At 38.0% G+C, this 25,224-nt stretch overlaps 1 protein-coding gene across 4 annotated transcripts in view; it reads right to left on the bottom strand.

The window, feature by feature from the left end:
- The window catches only part of EVC2 (EvC ciliary complex subunit 2), an 80,839-nt gene that overhangs the window by 25,042 nt on the left and 30,573 nt on the right, over positions 1–25,224 (bottom strand). For all 4 annotated transcript variants that reach the window (XM_061992562.1, XM_061992561.1, XM_061992560.1 and 1 more), the window contains 5 exons: positions 17,779–18,103; positions 14,239–14,478; positions 11,966–12,141; positions 3,560–3,719; positions 1,828–2,301 (listed from right to left, as the gene is read on the bottom strand). In XM_061992562.1, coding sequence (XP_061848546.1) covers positions 1,828–2,301; positions 3,560–3,719; positions 11,966–12,141; positions 14,239–14,478; positions 17,779–18,103 — 1,375 coding nt within the window. The remainder of the gene's footprint in view (positions 1–1,827; positions 2,302–3,559; positions 3,720–11,965; positions 12,142–14,238; positions 14,479–17,778; positions 18,104–25,224) is intronic.

Below are 25,224 nucleotides of genomic sequence, written 5' to 3' on the forward strand. Positions count from 1 at the left end.
GTTCCATTAGGACTGATGTTTATATTCAGTGTCTGACAGGCCTATATTACCTCATCATTTCAATAAAATCTTTCTGAGTTTAGAAACCCCTATTTCTGTTTATGATTCAGCAAAGTACAGTTAAATGCTAAATTAAAATATTTTAATGCATAGTTTTTCCTCTTTCAAAAATTACTTACTTTAAAGCAATATTACTCCAAGCAAGCATTTACAGCATACTTAACCACTTCTCATGTTGTCTTGGACTTTTAGAAAAAAATCCATACTAGATATATCCATATACAGCTCTATGATAGAGAGCTAATATACAGCAAATCACAGTTTTGTCATGCCCATGTGTAAAAAAAGGACTATAAGAATATTCATGAATATTTTGAACTAACTCATGGCTGCTATCATTCAACATAATTATTTGTGAAAACTAGATGTCAGATGAGAACATAAATGTGAGAGCTGGCATCTGTTGTTGAAATATCAAAACTGACAGACAGTGGACTGAACATAAAGACGGTGACAGATTCTAAGGGGCTTTTGATAGAACAGTTGTGTAAATGATGCAAATGATGCATTTTTTATATGTGTTTTCCAGTACTTTACCAGAAAAAAACCAAACAGCTGACTGTTGCTGTAGATAAAGATAGCATTTAACAAATAAAACAGGTGACATACAGACTGGAATACAATTATCATGGAATTACAAGTTAGAAATAGAAGTGACCTGCTGGGTCATACAATCTACTTCCTTGCTCCTGCAGGTCTGCTCACAGCAATATAAATAAGATAATAAGACAAGCTAGAGAAAAAAGACAAAACAAAACATTGACTTGGCTTATAGGAAAGTTTTAAAAATGCTGAATAAAATATAAAGGCCTTGAAATCAGAATGAAAACAAGACGAATGGAATTTTTTTTTCCCTTAACAAAATAAACATGCAATGGGCAACATTTTGTTTCCTGTTTCTTTCCTGTGGTTTGACACTCCACAGCACACAAACTTAAAAAGATACCCTCTGGACAAAACTGCCCAGGCAAATATTTTTTGCTTTAAAGAAGAGATATGAAAGAGAAACCATAACTAATGCTTCCTCCCCCCTCCCCGCCCTGTTCCATTTCTCATGCCCAGTACCTTTGCTTCAGGGGCAGTCTAATACAGGTTTGTCTGTTCCAGTTGCTTCCCCTAAAGCTGAAATTTTGGTAGAAGACTATTTTTTCATGTTCTTGCATCTCTAACAATGTCTGTTATTAAAAGGACATTGTATAGGAAATATAGTAGTGTAAATATTCAAGTAAAACAACAGGTAATAAATGTACCTGAAAGCTAAGAAAAAATAACAACAAACAGTGCAAACCTCTCAGGGACCTTGCTGCCCAGCCTGAGAGGAACCACACACATGGACTCTCATCTGCAAACCTAGTCTCTTCCTAAGCAAGGTGTGGCAAGGCCACTGCTAGCTTTCCCACCTCCATAGGGTCACATCGTAGCAGGAAGCGATGGCCAAAATATGTGCCCCAATCAGCAAACTTCTCTGCAAAACAGCTTGTGCAACTAAACCTATCTGGCTCGAGTCTTAGTGTCAGGGGCCCTTTGTCAGAAGGTCAGATGTATGGAGACAATGAGCTGGAAAAAATAAACTACTGTGCTGTGTGTTTACAACCTGTGGAGAAACAGGTCACCCCAAGCATCACAGGAACAGAGAGCTTGTGAAAAATAATTCCCCAAGTGCACAACAGAGAACTTATCATTAGGAATTATACCAGACCTGTATGGGAACTCCTGGTTCATCTCTATTTGCAAGATGAGCTAAGAAAAGCATACAGAGAGAGATACTTGCATAAATACTGATTGTTCCCAGCTCCTTAATTTTTTTTGTTCCAAAAGGCTCGCTTCCAGTTCTTGGCTCAGGTTCTGTCTGGTGAGCTGAAGCAGCTCTTCAGCAGTCGTGCTCTTGTCACACTCTTCCCTTTCAAGCTGTCCACGTTTAACAACCATCTCTTTTTTATGCTCCTCCACAGCTTCCAGTAGGAACATCTTTGGCACACTGAGCTTTACCAGTTCTTGCACGAATACTCCATATTGAAAACGTTTAAGCTCTTCAACGGTTTTCTCTGTTAGACTAAATAGGAGCTCTTTCAGCTCCTCAGTGGCCTCATTGTCAAGCTTTTCAATAAGTTCTTCAAAATCAATGGTGTGATCACTCAGAAGACTTTTCCAGTGGTTCAGGTAGTGAGTGACCTCCTTAGTAAATTTGAAGGGGTCTCCATGTGACAGCTGCTCCTTCCACTGCTCTTTCTGCTGATTCATCTAACAAAAGATGGAACAAGGTTAAGAGAAAGAAAGCTTAAATTCCAACTCTTTTATTATGCATTTTATTGCAAAGCAACATTTCATACACTTGGTTCTAAGTTCTTTCAAAACTGCTGTTCAGTGTCCAGAGACCTACCTCACCATCAGCCTAACGGCTTTGTGTGCATCGAGCAGGTCTGTGATAACTCAGAGTATTGTTAGAGACAGAAGGGTTAAGACAGGCCTGTGATAAATTGGATTTATGCTAGATAGTAGAGCTAACACCTAAACAAACGCCATCATCTTCTGGTTTGACATAATCCCAAGTGGCTGAACTGCATTGATCTGGTAGCATTCCAAAAGACAATCTGGATCAAACATCGATTAAGAAAAAGGAGGAAAAAGACACAAAAAAATCAGTTGTGACTGAGATTTTAATTTCCCCATCGTGGAACACATATCGGTGTCACTGGAAAGCTAAACCAAAGCTACTTATACTGAGAACAAATACAACAAATGAAGTCTCCATTAAGGTTATACTTGCATCAATATATGTTACAGAGCAGAAAACACTGAAACACATACTCCACAAAAGGTAAAAATAATGTCATCTAATTTTGGTTATATAAAGAAATATTACCTAACTCAAGCCACTTTACATTCATTAGGCAGATAAAGATGGGGACCTTTGGATACCAACTTCCTGCTGTTCATCTCAGATCACCTGCAAGTCATCATCTCTTGTGAGATGATTTGGAACTCTTGGAGTCAGCCTTGACTATTAGATGGTTAAGGTTAAGTGACTTGAGTCCTACCACAAGCAACCACAGGTACAGCATCTTTTAAATAGTTCTGGTTCATTGCTGAATTTTAATTATGCTGTAGAAGTCATTCAAGTCACACACTGCTAGGAAACACATAGAAAATGACTGTCACAGATCTGTGCCATTTCCATCAATGACTCCAGAAACTCAGTTGATTTTTGCCTGTTTGCACATAGAAGAGGCTTGTCATAACCCTCATGGACAAGTTAGACTCAGTAGAGGGGCTTCACAAGTTTCTCCAGTTATATTACTTGCAGCTTTTTCTAAAAGAAAAGCTATTAGCTACAGCATAATTAATACAGCACATGGTAGTACACAGCTAAAAACAACAGACCCTTATTTTCAACTCTGCCCCTGGCAGTGTTGACCTTGTCCTACACTTTATTTTTCAATTCATTCAATTTTTAATTCACGATAAGCCCAGTGAAAATAAATATACTGGAAATAATTACCTTTTCTAGCATTTCCCGCCTTCGCTTGGTAATGAGTTTCTGGCGAAGCTTTTGCTTTTCTTGTTTTAAATCATGATTGAATTTCTGTTTAACAGAATTAATTTCAGCCTCAGCTCGGTCCAGTAGCACTTCCAAATGACTTTCAGGTAGATGACCTGCTCTATAGTAACAATGTTTGAAGCCTGTTATCCCAAATTCTTAAGAGTAAAAGGATATTTAAGGCAATTAGTAGCAAAATAAGGATCGACAAAGTAGACACATGAATGAGCTTTGTTTCTTTGGCATCATTATGCAGAGGAAATCAGTGGTTATCAGAAGATAATCTCAGAGACAAGCATGGAATTGAGGCAGTTTGGAGGTAGAATGAAGGTGCGTGAAGAAGGAATGAGAAAGAAGAGAAGGCAAATGCAAAAGCAATTATATGTAACTTAGTAAGGTAAGTGATATTCAAATGAGATTTTAAACCTTATATATTATTCATAATATTTACATTTTTCATTTAATGCCCTTGGAATGCAATTTAGATGTCTTTTATAATTCGTTCTCCTCATTTGAAACAATTTTCTCTTCAGAGGATATAATCTAATCAAGTAAAAACTATTAAAAATGATTTTAAAGACGCAAAGCAATCATCTCCATGAAAAGACTTCTATTCACATTTCCTATTATCCTTACATAATCAGAAAAATTATAAAGATTTCAAATTAACAGTGAATTATAGTAATCTAACAGAGCAAATTCTCAGTCTTAAGCACACAGTGCCTTCAAATGGAAGTTTAAGGCTATGGTCTATCTCTGGTTGCTACGGTATTTAACATCAACAAGTAAGCAAGATCTTAACTATGCCCGCAATAGTTAGAAAAACTTCCCTCCCCAGAAACTCAAATTGAACTTCAAAAATCATCTGCTATTATATTTGCACCAGAAATTCTGAAATCTTTCTCAGATAACAGAAGAATAAAGATTAAGAACATCTGAATTCAGACTAGGCTATTGGGTATTGGTGAATTCTAATATGAAATACTGTGCACTTCCAAAACATGGCATTGAAAGGTCAACAGGGAACTTTAAGTACAAATAATCAATTTCTGACCTGAACCTAGATGTTGTCCACTTTCTGGTTTATTTTTCAAATCCTCATTTTTCAGAAGACTTGAATATTATGCACGGAGCCTCGACTCAGATGAATTCAGAGCTTCAAAGTTCCTACTCCACTATGACACCTTTCCCAGTTCATAAACTAGAGCAGCAGCTCAACAATACAAGCCCTTCACCTGAAAGGACAATTTCTCATTCTGGTTTATTATCATTGAATCATAGAATGGTAGGGGTTGGAAGGGACCTTTAGAGATCCCTTTAGAAAGCCAGGGTCCTTTATTAGGATTTGTTCATACTGTAACAGCTTAATTCCAAATAAAATCCTCAAAATAAAAGGTAAAAGAAATAAATCAGGATATTAATGTATTAGCTTGTTTGCAGCCATTGCACTGTGAGTGTTGTGGGCAGATTTTATAATCCACACCTTTCCACCTACTACTCAAGCATCCACAAGTATCTGAGCAACCCACAAAACATAATCCCCTACATAATGAACACACTGGATAGAAACTCAGATCTGTTTTATCATACAGTTATGTCAACCAGAGGGAGGCTCCTTTTGCAAAGCTATTCCAATGTCTATCCATTGTATTTCTTTAAGATTCTGCAAAGCGGATTAAATACCTCTCATTTTCTTGAGAGCAATCCACCAAGAATCACTGTTGGATCTTTTGGCCAAGTCATTTTTGCCTTGAAAGCAATGTTAAATTTTAGTGTTACGTTAAAAAACCCAATCAATGGCACCAAATTTGCTATCTATGCTTGCTAAATCTTTCTCCCCTTTTTGATCAAACCTAAGGCAAAAAAATTAGTGAATAAAAGGTAGATTTATTACAGTGAGCAAGTTAGGCAAGGTAATAACCACATTATTTTTAACATCTTCATCCTTCTTGTAGTAAGGACATAAATAGAGTCTTTCTGTATTCAAATAAAATCCCTGTCCAGAACAGACAAAAGGAGCTGCAATAGGGAAAGATACGTGCTGCAACTATCCAGCAAATAAAGACATAGAAAATGCCATGCAACATAGAATGACTGAAGATGATATATATGTATCTATTCTTAGAGTGAAAAAATCCAAGCCTACATTATTTCAGTTTCAGGTTGTTGATTTATTTCGAGATACAGTATGTCCACAGCTTGAACTGAGGTGATACAGCATTGCAAAATCTATTGGGATTTTTTTTTTTTTGGAATCTACTTATTAAAAATCCCAGATGACAAAAGAATGGGCAAAACATCTACCACCACAGAAGCCTATGGGAGTTTATGTAGCAACCTGCATTAATCAGTATTACAGTAATTCCTAGAAGGCTTATTCCTGCCAAGAGATCTTAATTTCTGATTTTGTACAAATACAGTGTAAAAACAATTACACTATTGGAATTAAAAAAATGTCTTGTTCCCAAATGACTATGAACTGAAACATAAAATAAGAGAAGAGAAAGATAATGAGACAGTAGAGACTGTATGATAAACTTCCTGGTATCAGCACAGCAGACATTTAATCACTGAAGAAATACACAGACACATGTTTAATGTCTTTGGACAAGGAGAATTGTAATGAAGGGGAACACTGCAGTAACAACAAGGATGTTTACAGAGAGATATTCCCTGTAAACACTCCATGCACTAAGTGCCATGGAGGCAACAGAGATGAAATGTGTGGCCAACAGCAGCACTGTCATAGGTCAATCAGGGGCAGACTTTGATTTCCGTGTACTGAATGAGAGTCAACAAAATTAGGAGAAAACATAAAGTGAGGTCACTAGAAATAAAACGTAGTTTGTATTTGATGCTATAGGGTAACTATCATAGCAAATGAAGATTGTGAAAGCTTAGAGAAGGCACAGGAGCCTCACTAAAGCATAAGACAGGAAGCAAAAAAGTGGTACCAGCCTGGATGTACAGTAAGGCTGAATCCTAACACTGTACAAACAGAATTTGTAAGACAGGGCCATGTTAATCTACTTCAGGATTTCACCTGCAAACTGGCTTCTTGAAAGTGTCCAGAATAAAATTTATATACATAACTCAGAGCAACAAATGCTCTACACATAAAGGGTTACAACCAGAACAGGTTTTAAAAGATTATTTGAAAACTTTATACTAATCATTACTGGAGGCACTCACTTTCCAATACCAACTCACTGAAAGGTCCAGCAGGACACTGTTAAGAAAATTAGTTTGCCTATAACAAGGTCCATATAAATTGAGATTATTCAGAAGAGTAAGTAAGAGACCAATATGAGATTTTTGCTTTGAACTTTTACATCAAAGATAATTAATTGCCTACCTTAAAAAAACGGTTCAAAAGAAATGCCTGAGGTCTAATACAAATTAAAATTTTGTGAGAAATTTATAAAGAAGCTTGAGCTGTTTGTACTCAGTGAGTCAGTAGAACTGGATTAAGGTTTTACAAGATCAATGAAGGAAGGAAAGTTCTTGTGAATGAGCAGATACTGGGAAAAGAACAATGCAACATGTTACAGTTGCTGTAGTTCAGAAACACTGAGAACCTCTAGCCTCTGGGGATAGCCAGAACAACCCAGGATAAATACTGCCTCAAGCATTGCTCTCCTGCCTACTTAAGGGAAAATACAAAAAGCCTACCCAGACATATCTGAGATCATGACAGATTGCATTTTACAACTTGCTTTCCTGCTTTTTGGCACTGCAATCCATGGACTTGGATTCCAAAGGCACCAAGTACCCACCGCCAGTCCTGACAAATAGGTCATCTTATTTAGATACGATCTTTAGAATGTCCACCTTGAAAACTGGCTGCTCTATTTTATTTTAAATGTTCATAACCCTTCCTAGAACTGGTTTGGTTTTATTTTGCTTTTTATAACCTTTACTTCTAGCCATACAGAATCAGTTTAATGTTAATTTAAAATTGCCTTGCTATCTGATACATTTTACATATCCTATCAAGCTTCATTTTAAAACAACCTCTCCCCTCATCATTTATGTATCCCTGAATCTGTTTATCTGTGGTACATCTAATCTACATAGTTTCTTAGTTTCTCTTCTCCGTACAAACAGTTCTACATTTTAAAATTCCATATATAACAGTAACTTTAGAGCATGCTATTAAAGCTAGAGACAATAGATTAAGACAGACCTGTATTTATATTTAGACAAGCAAACTCAATGCTAAAGTGACAAATAAGAGGATATTAGGAACTGAATTTTAAAGTGCCAGGCATTCCAACCTCTTGCTGCTCTAATTTTAATGCTCCAGTTTGTAAATATTTCCCAGATCACTTCATAATTAGAAACTGCAATACAGACCTACCTACCACAGACTGTAACTTCCTCAGGCTTTATAGGAGGGTATTTCAGTTTGCCTTTAGAAAAGAGACCAGCAAATAGCCTGAAATACTACATTCTCAAGTTTTATAATCTCAACAGCTAAAGAATTAATAAAGACTTTACAGTTTGGCCAATTTTTGCCTGAAAGAAATTTCTGCTGCAGCAAGTGTGGGAAGTTACAGGAAACTAACTAGTTTTAGTCCCACAAAATCAGAGGGGATTGCTTCTCTACAAACACTATCTCCAATCAAGGACACGTTTCCTTTGTCTTGCAGAGCTCTAAGACCACTGCATATGTGGTGATGTGTTCTTCACTTCCCAACCTGACCAGTGTTTCCTGTAACCCTACTCAAGAGAGAACCACCAGTAACGGTTGTAATGGTCTGGCCAAAATGGACTTGGGGGAGATAGATAACAACACAATACCAAGGAGCTAAATTGAACACTGTGCCCACATAACCACAGTGCCAGCCAATGACTCAAGCCAAACTGGGAAAAAACTACCTTCTGTAGTCAGTATGTAACCATGACTATGAGGCAATTGTCTTACTCCATAAAGAGTGGATAGCCCAGGGCTCACTGGGCTCTCCTGCAGAGCAGTGGGCTGAACGCCAGTGGAGATGCCTCTCCCTTGAGTGGAGATACCTCTCTGAGCTATTCCTCAAGGTTGAGAGATTCCTTGCTGCAACAGATTCTCGGTAAGTGATTAACAGCATGTTAAACTTTATATCACTTACCTAAGATTTCAAAGTATTGATTGAGTACATATAATCCTTTGGACATAAACCCCTGATGAAATCTGAAACAAAGTGTGGATCCAGCTACACTGAGGCTCCCTGCTGAGAAAGAGATTAGAATGCAAAGGGACCCTTTCTGAACCTTGTGGCTCACTGCGAGGGTCTCCCTGAGTTTTGTCTGTCCCTGTTCTCTAGGCAGTAACTATCAAGTGACTTGTGCTGTTGAATCTTGCAAATCATTGTCATATTTGCTATCACACTTTGTTAAATGGCGACTTTACATCAATAAACAGATTGCTACTTCTCTCTACAACAGCAAACTCTGATAGGTTTAATGGAGAAGTGCTAGAAAAAATATTTTCTCATCTCGGTAACGATGGCTCTTGGATTTGGAAGATTTTGGATTTTTGGGGAGTAGTCATACTTTTTTAGGGATGAAATCTACAAGGTCTTGGATTACTAATGCTGAACATTTGCTCTCTGTTTTGCAGTTGATCTGTTTCGATACTGTTAGGTGCAGTAACAAGCAGTAAATAATGAATGGAATCTATTGTTCCAGCTTGACAAGTCAGTTTTTCCTTGCAATGATTTAAATCACGTATCCAGTAGTCATATATGTGAATTTCTCAAAAAGGCTTTTCACATAACCACAACATCTGTGAAAATACCTCTGAATACTTCTCCTAAACCTTATTCCAAAGGCAGACATGAACTGACGGAAGAGAGCTCTTTATGAAAGATATGGCACAGGAAATCTAAATCAGACAAGAAATTTATTTTTGTTTTTGAGCCACACAGCTGCAGATGTCAGCAAAAGAGACAAAGCAGTGCAAGAACCTGTCTCTGATCAACAATCCCAAGGCTAAACTTAGGGTTATGATTCCAGTGAGGCAGCACATAGGTCCATAAAAAAGAAGAGCAAGGAAAGGTCACAAAAACATCCAGGTAAATAATTTTATCATGTCAACAGATACAATCTTCAGTAGCTTTTAAAAGGCTTCCTGCTTCCTAATATTAAATTACCTTTAAATTAAGTGAACAACCTGACTTCCTTCTACAATAAGGTGATCCATTTAGTGGATGAGGGAAAGGTTGTGAATGTGGTCTACCTCAACTTTAATGAGGCCTTTGACACAGTCTCCCACAGCATCTTCCTGAAGAAACTGGCTGCCCACCATGCCTTGGATGGGCCGACTCTGCAATGGGTGGAAAACTGGCTGGACAGCTGGGGCATCCCAGCCCGTCACCAGTGATGCCTGTTCTGTTTAACATCTTTATCAAGGATCTGGATGAGGGGATTGGCTGCACCCTCAGTGAGTTTGCTGATGACACTAAGCTGGGTGGAAGTGTTGATATGCTTGAGTGGCAAAAGACTCTTCAGAGGGACTTGGTCACGCTGAATCTATGGGCTGAGGCCAATTGCATGAGGATCAACAAGGCCAAGGGCAAGGTCCTGCACTTCAGCCACAACAACCCCAGGCAATGCCACAGGCTTTAGGCAGAATGGCTGGAAAGGTATCCAAAGGAAAAGGACCTGGAGGTGTTAATCAACAGCCAGATGAACATAAACCAGCAGTGGGCCCAGGTGGCCAAGAAGATCAACAGCATCCTGGCTTGTATCAGAAACAGTGTGACCAACAGGACCAGAGGAGGGATTGTTCTCCTGTACTGGGTGCTGGTGAGGCCGCACCTGGAATATTGTGTTCAGTTTTGGGCCCCTCACTACAAGAAGGACACTGAGGTGCTGGATTATATGCAGAGATGAGAAATTAAGTTGGTGAACGGTCTGGAGGACAAGTTTGATGAGCAGCTGAGAGAGCTGGGGATATTTAGTCTGGAGAAGAGAAGGCTGAGGGGAGACACAATCATTCTTTAAGTACCTGAAAGGGAGTTGTAGCGAGGTGGATGTTGATCTCTTCTGTCTGGTAATGAATGGTAGGACAAGAGGAAATGGCCTCAAGTTACAGCAGGGGAGGTTTCTATTGGACATTAGGAAGAACCTTTTCACTGAGAGGATTGTTAGACACTGGCACAGGCTGCCCAGGAAGGTGGTGGAGTCCCCATCCTCAGAGATATTTAAAAAATACGTAGATGAGGTGCTGAGGGACATAGTTTAATGGCAGGCTTGGCAGTACGAGGTTAGTGGTTAGACTCAATGATCTTAAAGGTCTTTTCTAACTGAAATGATTCTATGATTATGAAAAAAAACAACTACAATGTAAAGACTGATATTTATACTAGTTCTCTTAATGCATGTTCCACATGTCAGTGACTGACGTCAATATATACATCTAAAATAAACAAATAAATCTGCATGCACAGATCAACAGCAACAGTGCTAGCTTGTTTTCCTCCCCACTAATGTATTTGACTGTACTGGCATGATCCTCAATAATCTCTGTACATCAAATTAAAATATGCCAGAGTTTTCGGGCAGCAGCAAGAGATCTCTCTCAGTGTTCCACATCGCTCTGAATTTTAAAGAACTGTGTGTCTGGTAAGTCACTATTTCTATCTCTATATACTGACTGTGAGCATCCTCAGTATGTGCATCAGCCTGGATCTGGTATGGTATCCCAAATCAGTTAATGAGTGTATTACAGCAATCTACTTCTAGGTCCACTTTTTACTTCACCTGACCTTTACTTTCTAATATTCCCTACAAGAGGTATATTTTCTGCTAGTCAAGATCCTTCCCTTATAATATATAATTCTGATATTACTTATAAACTTAGTCAATTTTCTTTAGAAAATATTAATGCTTTCCAGTTCAAGACTGTACAGCTAACTTTTCAAACACATTCAGTTATAGGTTAATCAAAATTTTCCTCCTCTATTGAATCCAAATACGTGCATGTAAAGAACTCAGACAAGTGGTCTCAACTGGTACATGTTAGGTTGGACTCTGGTAAGACTCTTCACATGACTGAGGACTATTTACACAAATAATGGATGTATGAAGAAACAGACTCTCTACATGAGTCTGGTTCCCACTGAAGGTACTATAGTGTTCCCAGCAATTAATCTCTGTGCTGTACAAAGTGAACAGACAACAAAGCCTCACCTTAATATTTGCTAGGATATTAAATAACAAAGTTATGAGCTATGAAGTATTTTCTTAGAATTAAACAATAACATTTTTATGCATCTTTCCTGCTAAGCAATGCTGACAAAAAGACTTTTGAAGACTATCTGTGTTGTCTTTGAGATAACATAGCCAAATGACTGCCAAGAAAACAATCAAGATATTTACCTTTCCATCTTATTAATGAGACTTGATATCTGGGTTGCTGCTGCATTTATAAGAGCAGAGGCTTGAGAATTCCTTAACTGTATGTTACTTATAAGATATAATCTGTAAGCAAATCTTCTATTCAGATGATATTTCTTGTTAGCCTGCAAAAAATCCATTAGCTCTTCAATGTCTCCCTACAGGAAATAATGTGAACAAATATATTTAATTAGATGAAAAGTTAATTTCAGCTGACACCTTTAAGTATTAGAACAGAACTGTTCATTAACAGGGCAAAGTTAGAAAGCTCTTACAAGTAAAAACCAGTAAGATTTTATCAACTTAAGTCTAATAAGCATTTCAAATTATTACTGTTACTTCAACACAACAAGAATGTAACGTGTTGAGCTTTTGGCCTGAATACCTTAATATCTTGTACATGCCTGTGAATATTTAGTGCATCTCCTCAGAGCCCTGATTTAACAAGTAATTTGATCAGGTACCCAACATTAAATACACATGCAACTCTTATCACCTTCAGTAGAACTGTTCCTGCTTCAAGCTACCCACAGGCTGAAAGATCTTGTACTGTGATCCAATGACAGCATGTGTTCAACAACAGCAGTAAGTAGCATCAAGTCCTTTTTGCTTTGTCCCCTATACTATGTATTGTGTGACTAAATAAAGGGTAACATTTTCATAGGTATCTTCGTATCTACACTGACTTCAAAGGTAACTCTTCCACTTGTGTTCAGTACAGCATGGGGAACACCACAGCTGCTGTACATGGGCTGGCTCAGGAGCTCTTGCTTCTAACAGTGGGGAATAGGAAGGCTTTAGGTACCTACAAGTGGGTCTGACTAAAAAATAGAGGTAGACACAGGATAATCTATAGCTAACATTCTGCTATCATCAGACACCCACGATAACATCTGATACTTACATAATCCATGTCTGAACAGCCAAAATATCATCAAAACTTCTTTCACTCACCTTACCGTTTGCTGGCTGCTCAGCTGTCTTGTGCACAAGTGCTTACTGCATCTATATCTGACAGTGGCTCATGTGTGGCTTTTCTGTAGTGAGATCTGTCAGTGCATCTAGTTTTAGGAGCGGGCCACACATATTTTGACACCTACTTTCTAGATGGTGTTTTTAACCTCCAGGCCCTCAACCTCTAGGGCCATAACAATCATATTCTTCCTCAAGAAGCTCTCAGAAGAATTTCCAGAAGTTTTGGAATCTAGAACAGTAACTTTCAACACCCATGGAGTAAAAAAAACAACCCTTGAGGAAACAACTAAAGCTAGCTTGCTGCAAGTGGCTTAAAATGTAACTGGAATCAAAATAAAGTCCTGAACATGCTCTTCATCAGTGTCCCTGATCACATAAGCTACTCAGCCTCAAAGTACAAAACCACAGCATTTCAGACATACCACAGTTTCATTAACATACATATTTGGATTGGAGGGATCAGTACCTCTTCTGAAGCACAGAAAAGTATTCTATGCCTAGGGGGATTTGAAAATGCCTACATAGACAGGCCTCCAACGCTCCTTTCATTCATTAGACAGCATATGGTATGTTTCAGGAAATGCCATTCATAAAACAAATTTTGGTACTCAACTGTTCCTGTAATTCCCAAAGTCCCTTTATTTGGGCTGAAATTACTTTTGAAAATGGTTCTCTGGTACTTCTGTACCACACTGAGGGCCCCATTAACATAAGCAACAGAAGTCTGCTGCACCAGCACAAATGTGGTCTCAGACCATCCTGTGGGGAAGGTCTTAGGGGTAGAGTTGCACCAACAGAGCTTTCAGGAGCTAAGCAGAGACCCAAGAGGTGCAGATATATCAAAATATTGGCTGCAAAGCTGGGAATTTATATTACACTTTCTCACTGTCTAGCATGGACATGTTTTCAAACTTCTTTATTCTGCATGATACAGGTGAGCTAGCAGTCTTATTTTCCCTGAGCAGTAAAGATAAGTTTTAAGCACTTGGGGACTTTGGAAATATTACCAATGAAAACAAAAGTCAGAGCTAAGCACATAATGTTGTAGAAAAAGGCTGTGCATATCCATCAATATACAGTTGTGCAGATGTCTAGATGTGCATTATACTTTGAAAAATTCTTATGAAAATTAGTTACAAATATTAATAAGTAATGAATATGAAAATGAATCATTTCTTTAAGAGTTCTATTAATGCAGCTCTTTCCTGAAACATTTCTCAAAAGTTACTGTGAGTTTGTATTCTGTTATTAGGTAAGGAATGGAGTTATCATCCTATTACCTGTATTTTAGAGTAATCTTCCATTAATGTTTTAGCTGCTTCCAATTTCAGTTCTCCCTTGAATGTAGCATTTGTTAGCTGCGTAAAAAAGATATTATGGAGCTCCTTTCTCTGGGTAACAGCCAGTTGTCTATAAGCATTTGCAAAATGTTCCTCTTGCTTTACCAGAAGGAATCTCTTCAGGTGGTCCTGCTCCAGTCTGTGAAGTCTATCCAGAAGACTTCTGTATTCTACAGCAGGCTGTGGAGAAGAAAGAAATTAATAGATCTGAAGTGATTTTCAATATTCAACATATTTTAAAATATCAGTGCTACTAGTCTACACATTTAACGTATACTCTGATTACCTTAATTTGGGGTTTGAATGGAGGCTAATACTAAACCAGTGTACACTTTCGATGGTTTTCACCTGTTTGGAATGACAGGGGTTTTACAGGTTCAATCTATAATTCAAACAACACTTCCAAGGCATAAGCAAGTCTTTTTAGAACTTGGAAGCATTAGTTAACACAAATTATACAAAACTCCATGAAATTCAACACAAAGACTATATGTGAAATACCACTTAAGTCCGAACAATGAAATAACAACAAGCACACATTTTTAAAACAATATCAATTAGAAAAAAATATTCTACTACAAAACTGTAGAAGTTCTTGTTAATGCTGACCTACTTTATTGGTTTCTACAAATTAATCCAAGAGCATCATTTTAGAGACACAATAATGGAGCAGAATTAAATGGCAATTAATTTTAAAGCTTCTCTACAAGAAACACTTTCTTACAGTTCTCCAGTTAGACTTACATATTCATAGTTTTGATGGCATAAACTCATTATAACTCATAGAACCAAAACCCACCTGTCCCACAGACTAAAGAATGCTTCTTATGCAGGCAGAGCTATTTAAACTGTCATGCTGCCTTGTTCTAAATTTCCTATTATTTATCTGGGGAGAACCATACTCTTCACTATCACCCCCTAAAATCCCTCATTCCCAAGAGACACACAGCAGATAGTAAATAATTAATTGAAAACACAGGGAATATACAATCTGTGTTTTGCTGAGAAGGGTGAGGGGTTATTGCTCCAGCTGTTCTTCACTTGGTTGTCAGTACACCTGCTGCCAAGAGCACAAGCTCAGACCAGGTTCCATGGCAAGAACAAAAACTGGCCCTTTCACAGACAGGAAAGTCAAAAGCAAGATATTAATACATAAATAAATCAGGACAAGTACTGGATTGGCCTTCATCCTTTGATGCCTATGATTCAGGATTTCCAACACAAATCACAGAACCAACAGTAATGTATTTTGTGCAAAGAAAACTTACTTTGCTGAGAGCATATTTAGTAAGAATTCGCATACTGAGTTTCAGATAGACCCCTCTATGCGAAAGTGGGATTTATTTCAGAGAGGTCACAAGCAGATATCTAGTCTAGGTTCCTCGTATAACCAACAGAAGGAAAATACTTCTCCAAAGTACAATCCACCTCTTCCTTAAAAAGATGCCCACAAGTATCCCTTCCCTGCTATCTCCTTTGATTTTTTAGCACTAGTTCCAGATGTTCACATACTAAACATCTGAAAGCTCCCTAAAGTCCCAATTTAAAATTCACCTGGAAACACCTAAGAAATTCAACCGTCACTAGCTTTGTGCCATCCACCTTCTCCACACAAAAGCTTGACAAGCCAAAGTTCTTCCTGAGAGCCTCATCTTTGATGGGTCAGATCAGCAAAAAAAAAAAATTCTTTTGTCAAAACTGCAATCATGAATAGTTGGAAAAATCCTGAAAAACTCTAGGTATATGATATGCAAATAAAAATACTTTAAAAAAAAACTCAAACAAACAACACAGAAGGCCAAAAACTTAAGTAATGTCTACAAAGACACACGCACATATAAGGGAATATACTGGTCTAAAGGATTATCTTCCTAAGGTAACTTATTTTGTCTGTATAGACACATATGAACTGAAACAGACATCTAGAACCACTCAATAGAATCACATTCAATACTCACATATCTACTTGTGCTCCAGAATCAAAGTCCCACTGGTAAGTAACAAACTGCACTATTTATTCCCACCAAGTCATCCTATAAACATGAATTATAACACTGACTTGGGTATTTAAGCATTTTAAGCTTACAGAGGTGAAACATTCAAAACTTAACAGAATCTTCTCCAGACATATGAAGTAAAAAAACCCCAACAAACAAATAAACAAAAAAACCCACAGGGTGGAAATCAGTTTTATTACAAACATTTAATACACTTGAAAAAAAAAAAAAGACATGGGACTACTCAAGCATCATTTTGTACACAGGATGTTGGACTGGTGACCCCAGGTTCTATTTCAAGATAGTGACTGCCTATGAAATCCTGTGTTATGGTACTTGCCCATTTGGACAGAGATCTTTAAATGAAAATGACACACATAAGCACTAAGCTTTTACTTAAAGGGAGACTCTAAACTTGTAAATAATAATACTTTGCCTTAAATTATTTATCTTGTTATTATACAGAGATTGTTCCAAAATTAGCCCATTCCCCTCCCTCAGTAAAACAGAATTGTTCTGCTTGCCATCAGTTGTCTTGGAGGAAGTCAGCCTTTGGTTGTGCTTACATTCCCATTTTCTTCGAAATAAATATATAAATACTTGGGGCTTTTTACTTAGCTTGTAAGGTTTATGATGCAGACAGTTTGTTCTGCTCTGAATGTGCAAAATAGCTTAAATAGTGTCTGAGTGGAGGTCTTAGGAACAGCTGCAATGAAATACAGTAAATAAAACTACACCACTTTGCAAGGGTTTAAGTGAGTATAAAAAAAAAAGGCAGAGTAATGATGACCTTTTGTTTTCAAGTGTCATATATTGTCTTGAGATAAATTCATATTCTGGTGAAGTAATACACATTTTCTTAATATCAACTAATCTAATTAAGACATCTGGAATTTTGACATATTTAAATTGTACAGCTTTTCTCTTAGAACCACAGAATAGTTTGGGTTGGAAGGGATCTTTAAAGGTCACCTAGTCCAACCACCCTGAAGTGAGAAGAGACGTAAACCAGATCAGGTTGCTCAAAGACCTGTCCAACCTGGCCTTGAATATTTCCAGGGATATCTAAGATCTCTCTGGGCAATCTGTTCACTAACTCTCACCATAACATTTCTTGCTTCTATCTACCCTTTTTTAGTTTAAAACCATTGCCCCTTCCATCACTACAAGCCCTGCTAAAGAGTCTGTCCACATCTTTCTTATACACTGCCTTTTAGTATTGCCGATAAAATCTCCCCAGAGCCTTTTCTTCTCCAGATTGAACAATCCCAACTCTCGGCCTCTCTCCATAAGAGAGGCGTTCCTTCCCTCTGTTTACTTTTTTGGGTCTCCTCTGGACTCACTCTGACAGGTCCATGTCTTTCGTTTGCTGAGGGCTCCAGAACTCTTTAAAAGGACAACTCTGCCATTCTAGTTTAAGAGAGAAACCATCTACATGAAACCACTTATCATGCAAAATGTCTTTATCTTATACCAGATTTACCTTTTCATTCATTTTCTTCATTAATTCTTCAGCCTCTTCATTTGCATTTCTCTCTCTCTGATGTTGAGCCTCCATTTTCTTCCTTGTCTCTAGATTACTTTCAGCTGTTAAAGCCACTTTCTTCCTTTCATACTCCTCTTGAATCTCTTTCTCCATTGCAAGAAACTGCTTTTTGAAAACTGAACTCATTCTCTTCTCCACATGAGGAAAGAGGCTGTGACTTAAGACCATGTTCTTAAGCATCATAGCAATCACTTCTTTACATATTTGCATTCGATATGCCTCTAAATCAGCATCTGCCCGTGTCAGGCTGGCAATCTCCAAGCTGCAGAAACACAATTAGGACTGTCTGAAATCACAGATTACTGTAAAATTCTATCAAAAAACAAGGATATCTGGATTCACTCAACATTGAGTAACTGAATGGCAGTGAAAGCAATGCAGGGATATTATAGCATATGTGTTTAATCCTTCACTAAAAAGAAGGATAAACCAACTTTTACTACAGTTACTTTAGTGAATTATGCCCATTCTCGCATTTCCATTTTACACAGAGAAGAGAGAAGCTTTTAGTTAAAACTCAAAACATTCCCTTGATTTAAAAGCAAACAAAATCGTGACACAAAAACACCACCTCTGTTGGTAAGCAGATAAAACGAGTATCTGAATACACTACAAGTTTCACTGACTTTGTAAAACAGCTCTAAACTCCCTGAGCCATCTACACTAACATAACACTGTTTCATGTTCTATGCTCGTGTATTCCCTTCTCTGCAGGGAAGAGGGGAGAGTGTTTTGATTATGTGCAATACAAATTCACGAATCTTGATAAGAGTTCTAGAAAAAAGATTAAAACCAGAAATACAAGATTTTTTACAAAATGCAATAAATGTCATTTTCCATACGACTACATTCCCATTTATCACAGAATGGTAGGGGTTGGAAGGGACCTTTAGAGATCATCTAGTCCAATCCCACTGCAGAAGCAGGTTCATCTAGATCAGGTCACACAGGAACGTGTCCAGGCAGGTTTTGAAAACCTCCAAGGAAGAAGACTCCACATCCTCCCTGGGCAGCCTCTGCCAGGGCTCCCTCACCTGAACAGTGAAATAGTTCATTCTTATGTTTAAATGGAACTTTTTGTGTTCCAGCTTCATCCCATTACTCCTTTTCCTGTCACTAGATACAACAGAGAAACGGGATGACCCCATCTCCTGACATCCACCATTTAGATATTGGTAAATATTATATTTAATTAAATTGGAATGACATTTTTTCTTATTTCATGTAGTATTTAACTACTATAGATTCTATAGTTTTGTGTATTCCACACTAAATTCAGGATTGGAAAATTTGGTGTCTTTTGCCCCACATGTCAATTTACATGAACATAGAGCATTGTGTGGCTTAAGTAAACAAGAATCTCTGTAACCTACAAAATGCACTTTTAAGAGTTTAAATCCATTCTTTTCCCCAGTCAAGCCAAATTAGTGGTTTGATTTGTTCCACAGTCAAATCTTAGAATAAATTTCAAATCCACAGCAATGGTCTTGGCAAGATCTGCAAGACACTATTCTGGTTGTAGTATAATTCTAGTATATAGCAAAGCATCTAAATCTGTAAACACGTCACCATTTTGCCAAACAAACTTTCCTCTCCTTATGTAAGAAAATAAAGTTTAACCAAAAGGAAATGAGCCATATATTATCATCACTGTCCCTCTGGGAAACACAAAAGCTGTATTTTCCTTACTTAGAAATCAATGGGATGGAATTAAGTTGTTTTTTTACAGTGACTCAAAGCCACGAAGTGTTTAAGATTATCACAGTATAAGCTAATGTCTCCATCACAAAGAGGCAGAGAGGCTTTTCCGTTGCAGTCTATATTCATCTTGGTGATCTGCTCCAGGGCTGACTGCTTCCAGCTACAAAACCATGGGGAAAGTCTTTCTTGCTCCAGGACAGTGGGACAGACACAGCATATGGATTATGGAAGGATCAAGGAAACAGAATCCTGAAGCAACAAGCCAGCACTTGAAATGGCCAGTGCAGACAGGTACTTTCTATCTTTGTCTGTTTACAGAGTTCTACTGATATAGCCAGCTAGTAATAAGCTGTTTAATTATGACAATTAACTTCAAAAGAATAAGTGTTCCAGTTACATGAAAATACACTTAAATAAAGATCCAGAAAACTGGAGCTTTACCCTATAAGATTTCCCTAATGATTGTCAGGTAGTGGTAGGAGGCTCTCCTCCATAGACTCCCTAACTCATTTTAGCCTCTAGAATCCAGCCACTGGTTAATTCCTGCTTCAAGTTCAGGATTTAACTGAGGCATCTCTGTCTTTTGTGAGAAACATCTCAGCTTTGTTTTCAAGCACTCCCTAATAGAGAACTAACTAACACCAGTTAATCATTCCACTTGATAATTCGGTGAACACCTAAAAACGGCCACCTTACCCTCAGCTTGAATTTTACTAGTTTCAACTACCAGCTCTATTTGCTGAAAAAACAAGTTCCTTAGTCATTATTTTTCTATTCTTCATGTGTGCACTGATTGATGGTGGTCACAGCACCTACTAACCCTTTCTTACTGAGGCGTGAAAGACTGAATTCCTTGTCTCTCTCCCTAGAAGGCAACACTTCACAGCTCCACAGCATTGACACATAGCTTGTAACACATGTATTTCTCAACAGAAATGCAGGACTTTTTTCAGCATGCTTTGAAAAAAGATTAAGTCATTCCTCACCCATCTCCTTACTTGTTACTTTTTCAGTCTTCTTCAGCAGCAATTCCAAGAAAAAAAAGGCAAAACTGAACACCACAACATTTCCTATTGTCATCTTTCCTTCAGTCTTCCACAGTATTTCTTCCTATGTACTTCAGGTCACTTGATTTCCTTTTGAACAAGATTCCCATATTCCCTCTTACTCTCAAGAGAGAACAGAAGTACCCAATTAACTCCACTCCTCATGATAACCCCTCGTGATGTCAAATGCAGGAGGAGCAAGAAGTGCACCTAACACTCATCTGTGGAGAGTGATGAGGCTGTTAAAATCTGCAATTCCCACCCTCCGTTTTCTTGACAGAACATTTGTGAAGGCGGCAATGAAGCAGAGGCATGTAACTGTTCCACCAATCCAAGAGTAATAGCATGGAGACAAAGTAATTACATGTCACAGCTTTCCCAGGTCACATCCTGGGAGAGAATAGCCAGATCAGAACCTTTTTTCAGTGGCAGCTGAAGAAAGGCTGCATCTGTAAAAACCTGAAATCTACCTTCCACATAATATGCCGTTTCTGGCCTGTCTCCTCCACAGAGCAGCCACCAGGAGTGAGACAAGAACATCACATGCACTATAAACCTTGTTTCAAGCTCTGACTACAAGGTAGATTTAGTAAGTTGCTTTAAAATGCTCTGCACTCTTGCTTGTTACAGCAATTCATGTTTAAAGGGTCTTGCATCTCTTCCTGAGTATATTCAACATAATAAAAACATGAAAGATAATAAATTGCAGGTAGCCTATGGCAATCTGTTGATCAAAAAAGATCAAAACTTCTGTTGGACAGAGCATGCAAGAGAAAGCATGAGGACAGTACAGAAGGCAGGTGGTACAAGTTGGGGAGGAGGAAAGGTGAACAGACACATAGTAAATGAAGCTGCAAACAGCAAGTGTAAAGCTTTTTCACTCACTTGAAGAGGAAGAGGATTTAAAGATCTGTCAGAGAAGATCTGAGAGGTGAGAATCCCAGATGTCAAACACAGAGAAGCAGAGAAAATGTCTGAGCATGGTGTCTTCCACAGACCTAATAAAGGAATACAAAAAAGAAACAACTACATATAATTAAAATAACCTCATTCACAAAACCAAAAAGAATTCTCTCACTAACTACAAAATAATTGTGTCTCTAAGTCCCATTAAAAATGGAGGCCCACAGAGGGAATTTTTGAACAGGAGAATATAGTGGCAGCTGAATGTAACAGTTCTAAAATGAACTAATGGTTTTCTGACATATTTTAAAAGTTAATTGAGAGTTCACAAAGATAAGAAACTACTGTGACACAACTTTCTGAAGTATAAAGAGGAGAGAAACATCAAGCAAACTCCCCTTTGGTGACTTTTTCTCACCAACACAGAAAATCCCATCATTTCCAGAGACTCATCTCTCATCTGCAAATGGTAGCCAATTAGTAGCACACATATTACAACAGCATCCAGATGGGACTGTTGCTACAAAAGCATTCCTTCCTGACACACAATGTTGCTGAGAACCGTCATTTGTGGACAGTTTGTATCCCAGACAGCCCACTGCAGCTGCCACCTGGAGCATGGCAACACAGTGGCTGCAGGGCAGGAATGGACAGACAGATGACTGTCCCCAGCCTGGTGGCACCCACTGCTGCTGCCTGAGCCACAGCAGCATGTCTCCTGCAACCCTGGGCACAATGCCAAGAGGTCAGTTGAAGAAGGGAAAAGGAGAAGGAAAAAGATGTATTACAGTCTGTGTTTCCTTGTCACACTTCAGAGACGTGAAGACAGAGAGAGGGTTGGACAGGGAGAAATCACACAGATGAGACATGAAACAGAATGTGCCAGTGCTGGCTTTAGTCACAGCAAGTAAAGAGAGCCAATTCAAGTGTAAAAGGCATCAAAGGTGTTCAGCTGCAGATGTCACTAGTTTCCTAAATCATCCATTTACTGAGGCGTTAGTAATATAACATCAATAAGCAGGGTTGTGTTTTGTTTTCTTTCTTGTTTTGATTCTGTTTGCGGGGGGGGGGGAGGGGGGGGTGGTGTTTTGGTTTTAATTGCTATGTCAGTGCAGACCCTGTGTTCACTACCATATCTTCCTCCCTTCGCTTTCTCCTTTTTTCCCCCACCTCTGCTTCCCACACTCTCCTGCTGGGTCCAGTCACAACAGCAGCATGAGGAGGTGCAAATCTCTGCAGGAAACCAAAACTGCTGAAGAAAGAGCAGAGGTAATGACATGAGGTCTGAACAGCCATTGATAGTTACTTACTCCTCAACAGCCCTCCCATACCAGAGTGGGAGGTGTTGCCTTTCCCCGATCTCTGCCTGCTGCCAGGCTAGGCACAGCCTGCTTCTATTAGAGGAGGTCAAGATGTTCCATGCTACACCAGTTACTGTACTAGCCTGCAGTACTGGTTCATCCACCAGTCCTGAGACCTGGTTACACAGGTAAGTGTAAACTCAGCGTATCTGAATTGGGAGCTTATACAGAATACAGCACATCAGTAAATACAATTGCTAAGAAAGGTATGTGATGACGATCTAAGGATGATTTCACATGGATGAGTCATGGGTTAAGTTTACCAATCCAGAAAAAAGCCAAGATGCTGACAAAATCAGAAATAAGATTCTCATGATACATAGCCACATTTTGTTTTAAATGACAAAACTGAAAAAGAAGATAAATTGAGCTAAGAAACCAGTGCCTCTTCAGAAAAAAAACCACAACCAAACAAACTAAAAACAACTAATGAAAACCTGCCAAAAGTCTAAGATTTGGCAGCAGTTTCACTACCTAATTCCTTTAACTCTTCACAGAAATACAAAGAGAGCAAAGGTATTTAAAATCTTAAATTTATCCACTTAAAAAAGTGCTGTATTGAAGAGACTGAGAACCTCTACCTTGATTGCAGGAAGTATCAAAACTGATAAATCAGTGATCTTCAGCAAACCAATTTTAAAAATACAGCTAGCTACAATACAGCTGTTATAACAGAGCTCAGACAATGGTATATCACTGAAAAACCACTAAACAAAAAGAACATAAAAAAGACTCCAGTCCTGCTTCCAGTGAAGTCATCACACATTTTACCACTGACTTTAAAAGCACCAGCTTCAGCCTGGATGCTAACAAAAGCATAAATAAATATTATGGATATATGCATTAACATGTGAGTTGCTTCCAACTATGCTGTGATCTTCTCAGATTCTTCTCATCTGCTCAGACAGGGTGAGTATTCAGGTGACAGAAAAAGATATCAATCTTTCAAAATGCTGTGGAATAAAGCATCACTAACAGCACCACTCTCAAAAGCAGACTTGTTTTCTGGATGAGATAAATAGTTCTGTGTGGACAGCTGAATTGACCCATATAATTCTGAAAATGATTTCTTCACAGTTAGTCAACATCAAAGAGAAGTGCCATTCCTTAGGTGAAAAAAGATATGTATTCATTCATTTGAAATGTCTTGTTTTCTTCAGTTCCTGCCCCTGTCTTGTGGACTCCTATCACCTATTAAGCATTTGAGCTCCACTAATGAAAAAATGTATAGTTTACACTTTTTATAGTTTACAAACTTGTCAAGTTTGTAACAGCATTCATAATACAAAACTACAAATGCAGGATTTGGAGTTCACCCTGTGAATTCACTGTATCTTATTTTTGTATCCATGTGATTAGTGTTTCTTGTTGTATTCCTGCACTGTACATGTTGTATATAAACAGAGCAATAAATATGCCTTCCCTTCAAAAATTTCAATTACAATTTTAAAAAGTTATGAAATACAGAAATTCAGCAACTCTTTTTTTTTTTCAGTACTAACTATTTTCTATGTAGGAATATTCAGGCCTAGCTGCTATGACAATGTGATCTTTTATTCTTACTTACCATTTGAATTCAGGGTTAAAGCTCCCTCATATTTGCTCCTTAGCGAATTAAATTAAGATGTACAGCAAGAAATTTACATTTAGAAAGAAAAAGTTAACTTCCAATATAGTCGGAAATTGCTTTTGACTTTTCAAGGCTTTCTGGAGACAGCTTAATCCTGTTCTCTAGTACACTGGCCTAAATGACCTCTACAATCAGAAAAGTATCAGCTGCAATGCATACATATTATAAAGCGATTTCCCAAAATAATTGGCAGTATGCATTGTATATCAACAAACAGCTTCAAATTCAGCTAGAATTTTGACAACCTCAAGAAAGTATAGCTGTACAAAATGAAGATAAGAAAGGGAAAATTGCAGTAGTGGAAAGGTGTTTAAAGAAGTTGTCTTTAACATATCTGTATCTTTTGAGACTATGAGTATGGTCAGATTTCATCCCATTGGACACAAACCCAAACTGCTCAGGTCTCTTCATATTCTGTTCTAAACACAGAGAAAAACAGACTCACAACATTTTGGAACATGATCTTCTATAGTGCCCACGTCAAATATTCAAGACACACAGCTTCTTCCCATTAGCATTCTTTGCCAATGGGCCAATATTCAGGAATATACAAGTAAGGAACCTACTGAGAATAAAAGCCAAGCTATTTTGCTGCATAATGTACATCAAGGATATGACTTACTATGACAAAACTCATAAAATGAGTAACTAAGAAACTTCCTTATGAAATATTAAAAGTATGTTTTGTTCTCTACCCAGCCCTCCTGACATTACAAACCGTCTACACTCCAAAGAGGTCCCT

The sequence above is a fragment of the Colius striatus genome, chromosome 3, assembly GCF_028858725.1.
Source record: "Colius striatus isolate bColStr4 chromosome 3, bColStr4.1.hap1, whole genome shotgun sequence".
NCBI classification, from domain to species: Eukaryota; Metazoa; Chordata; class Aves; order Coliiformes; family Coliidae; genus Colius; species Colius striatus.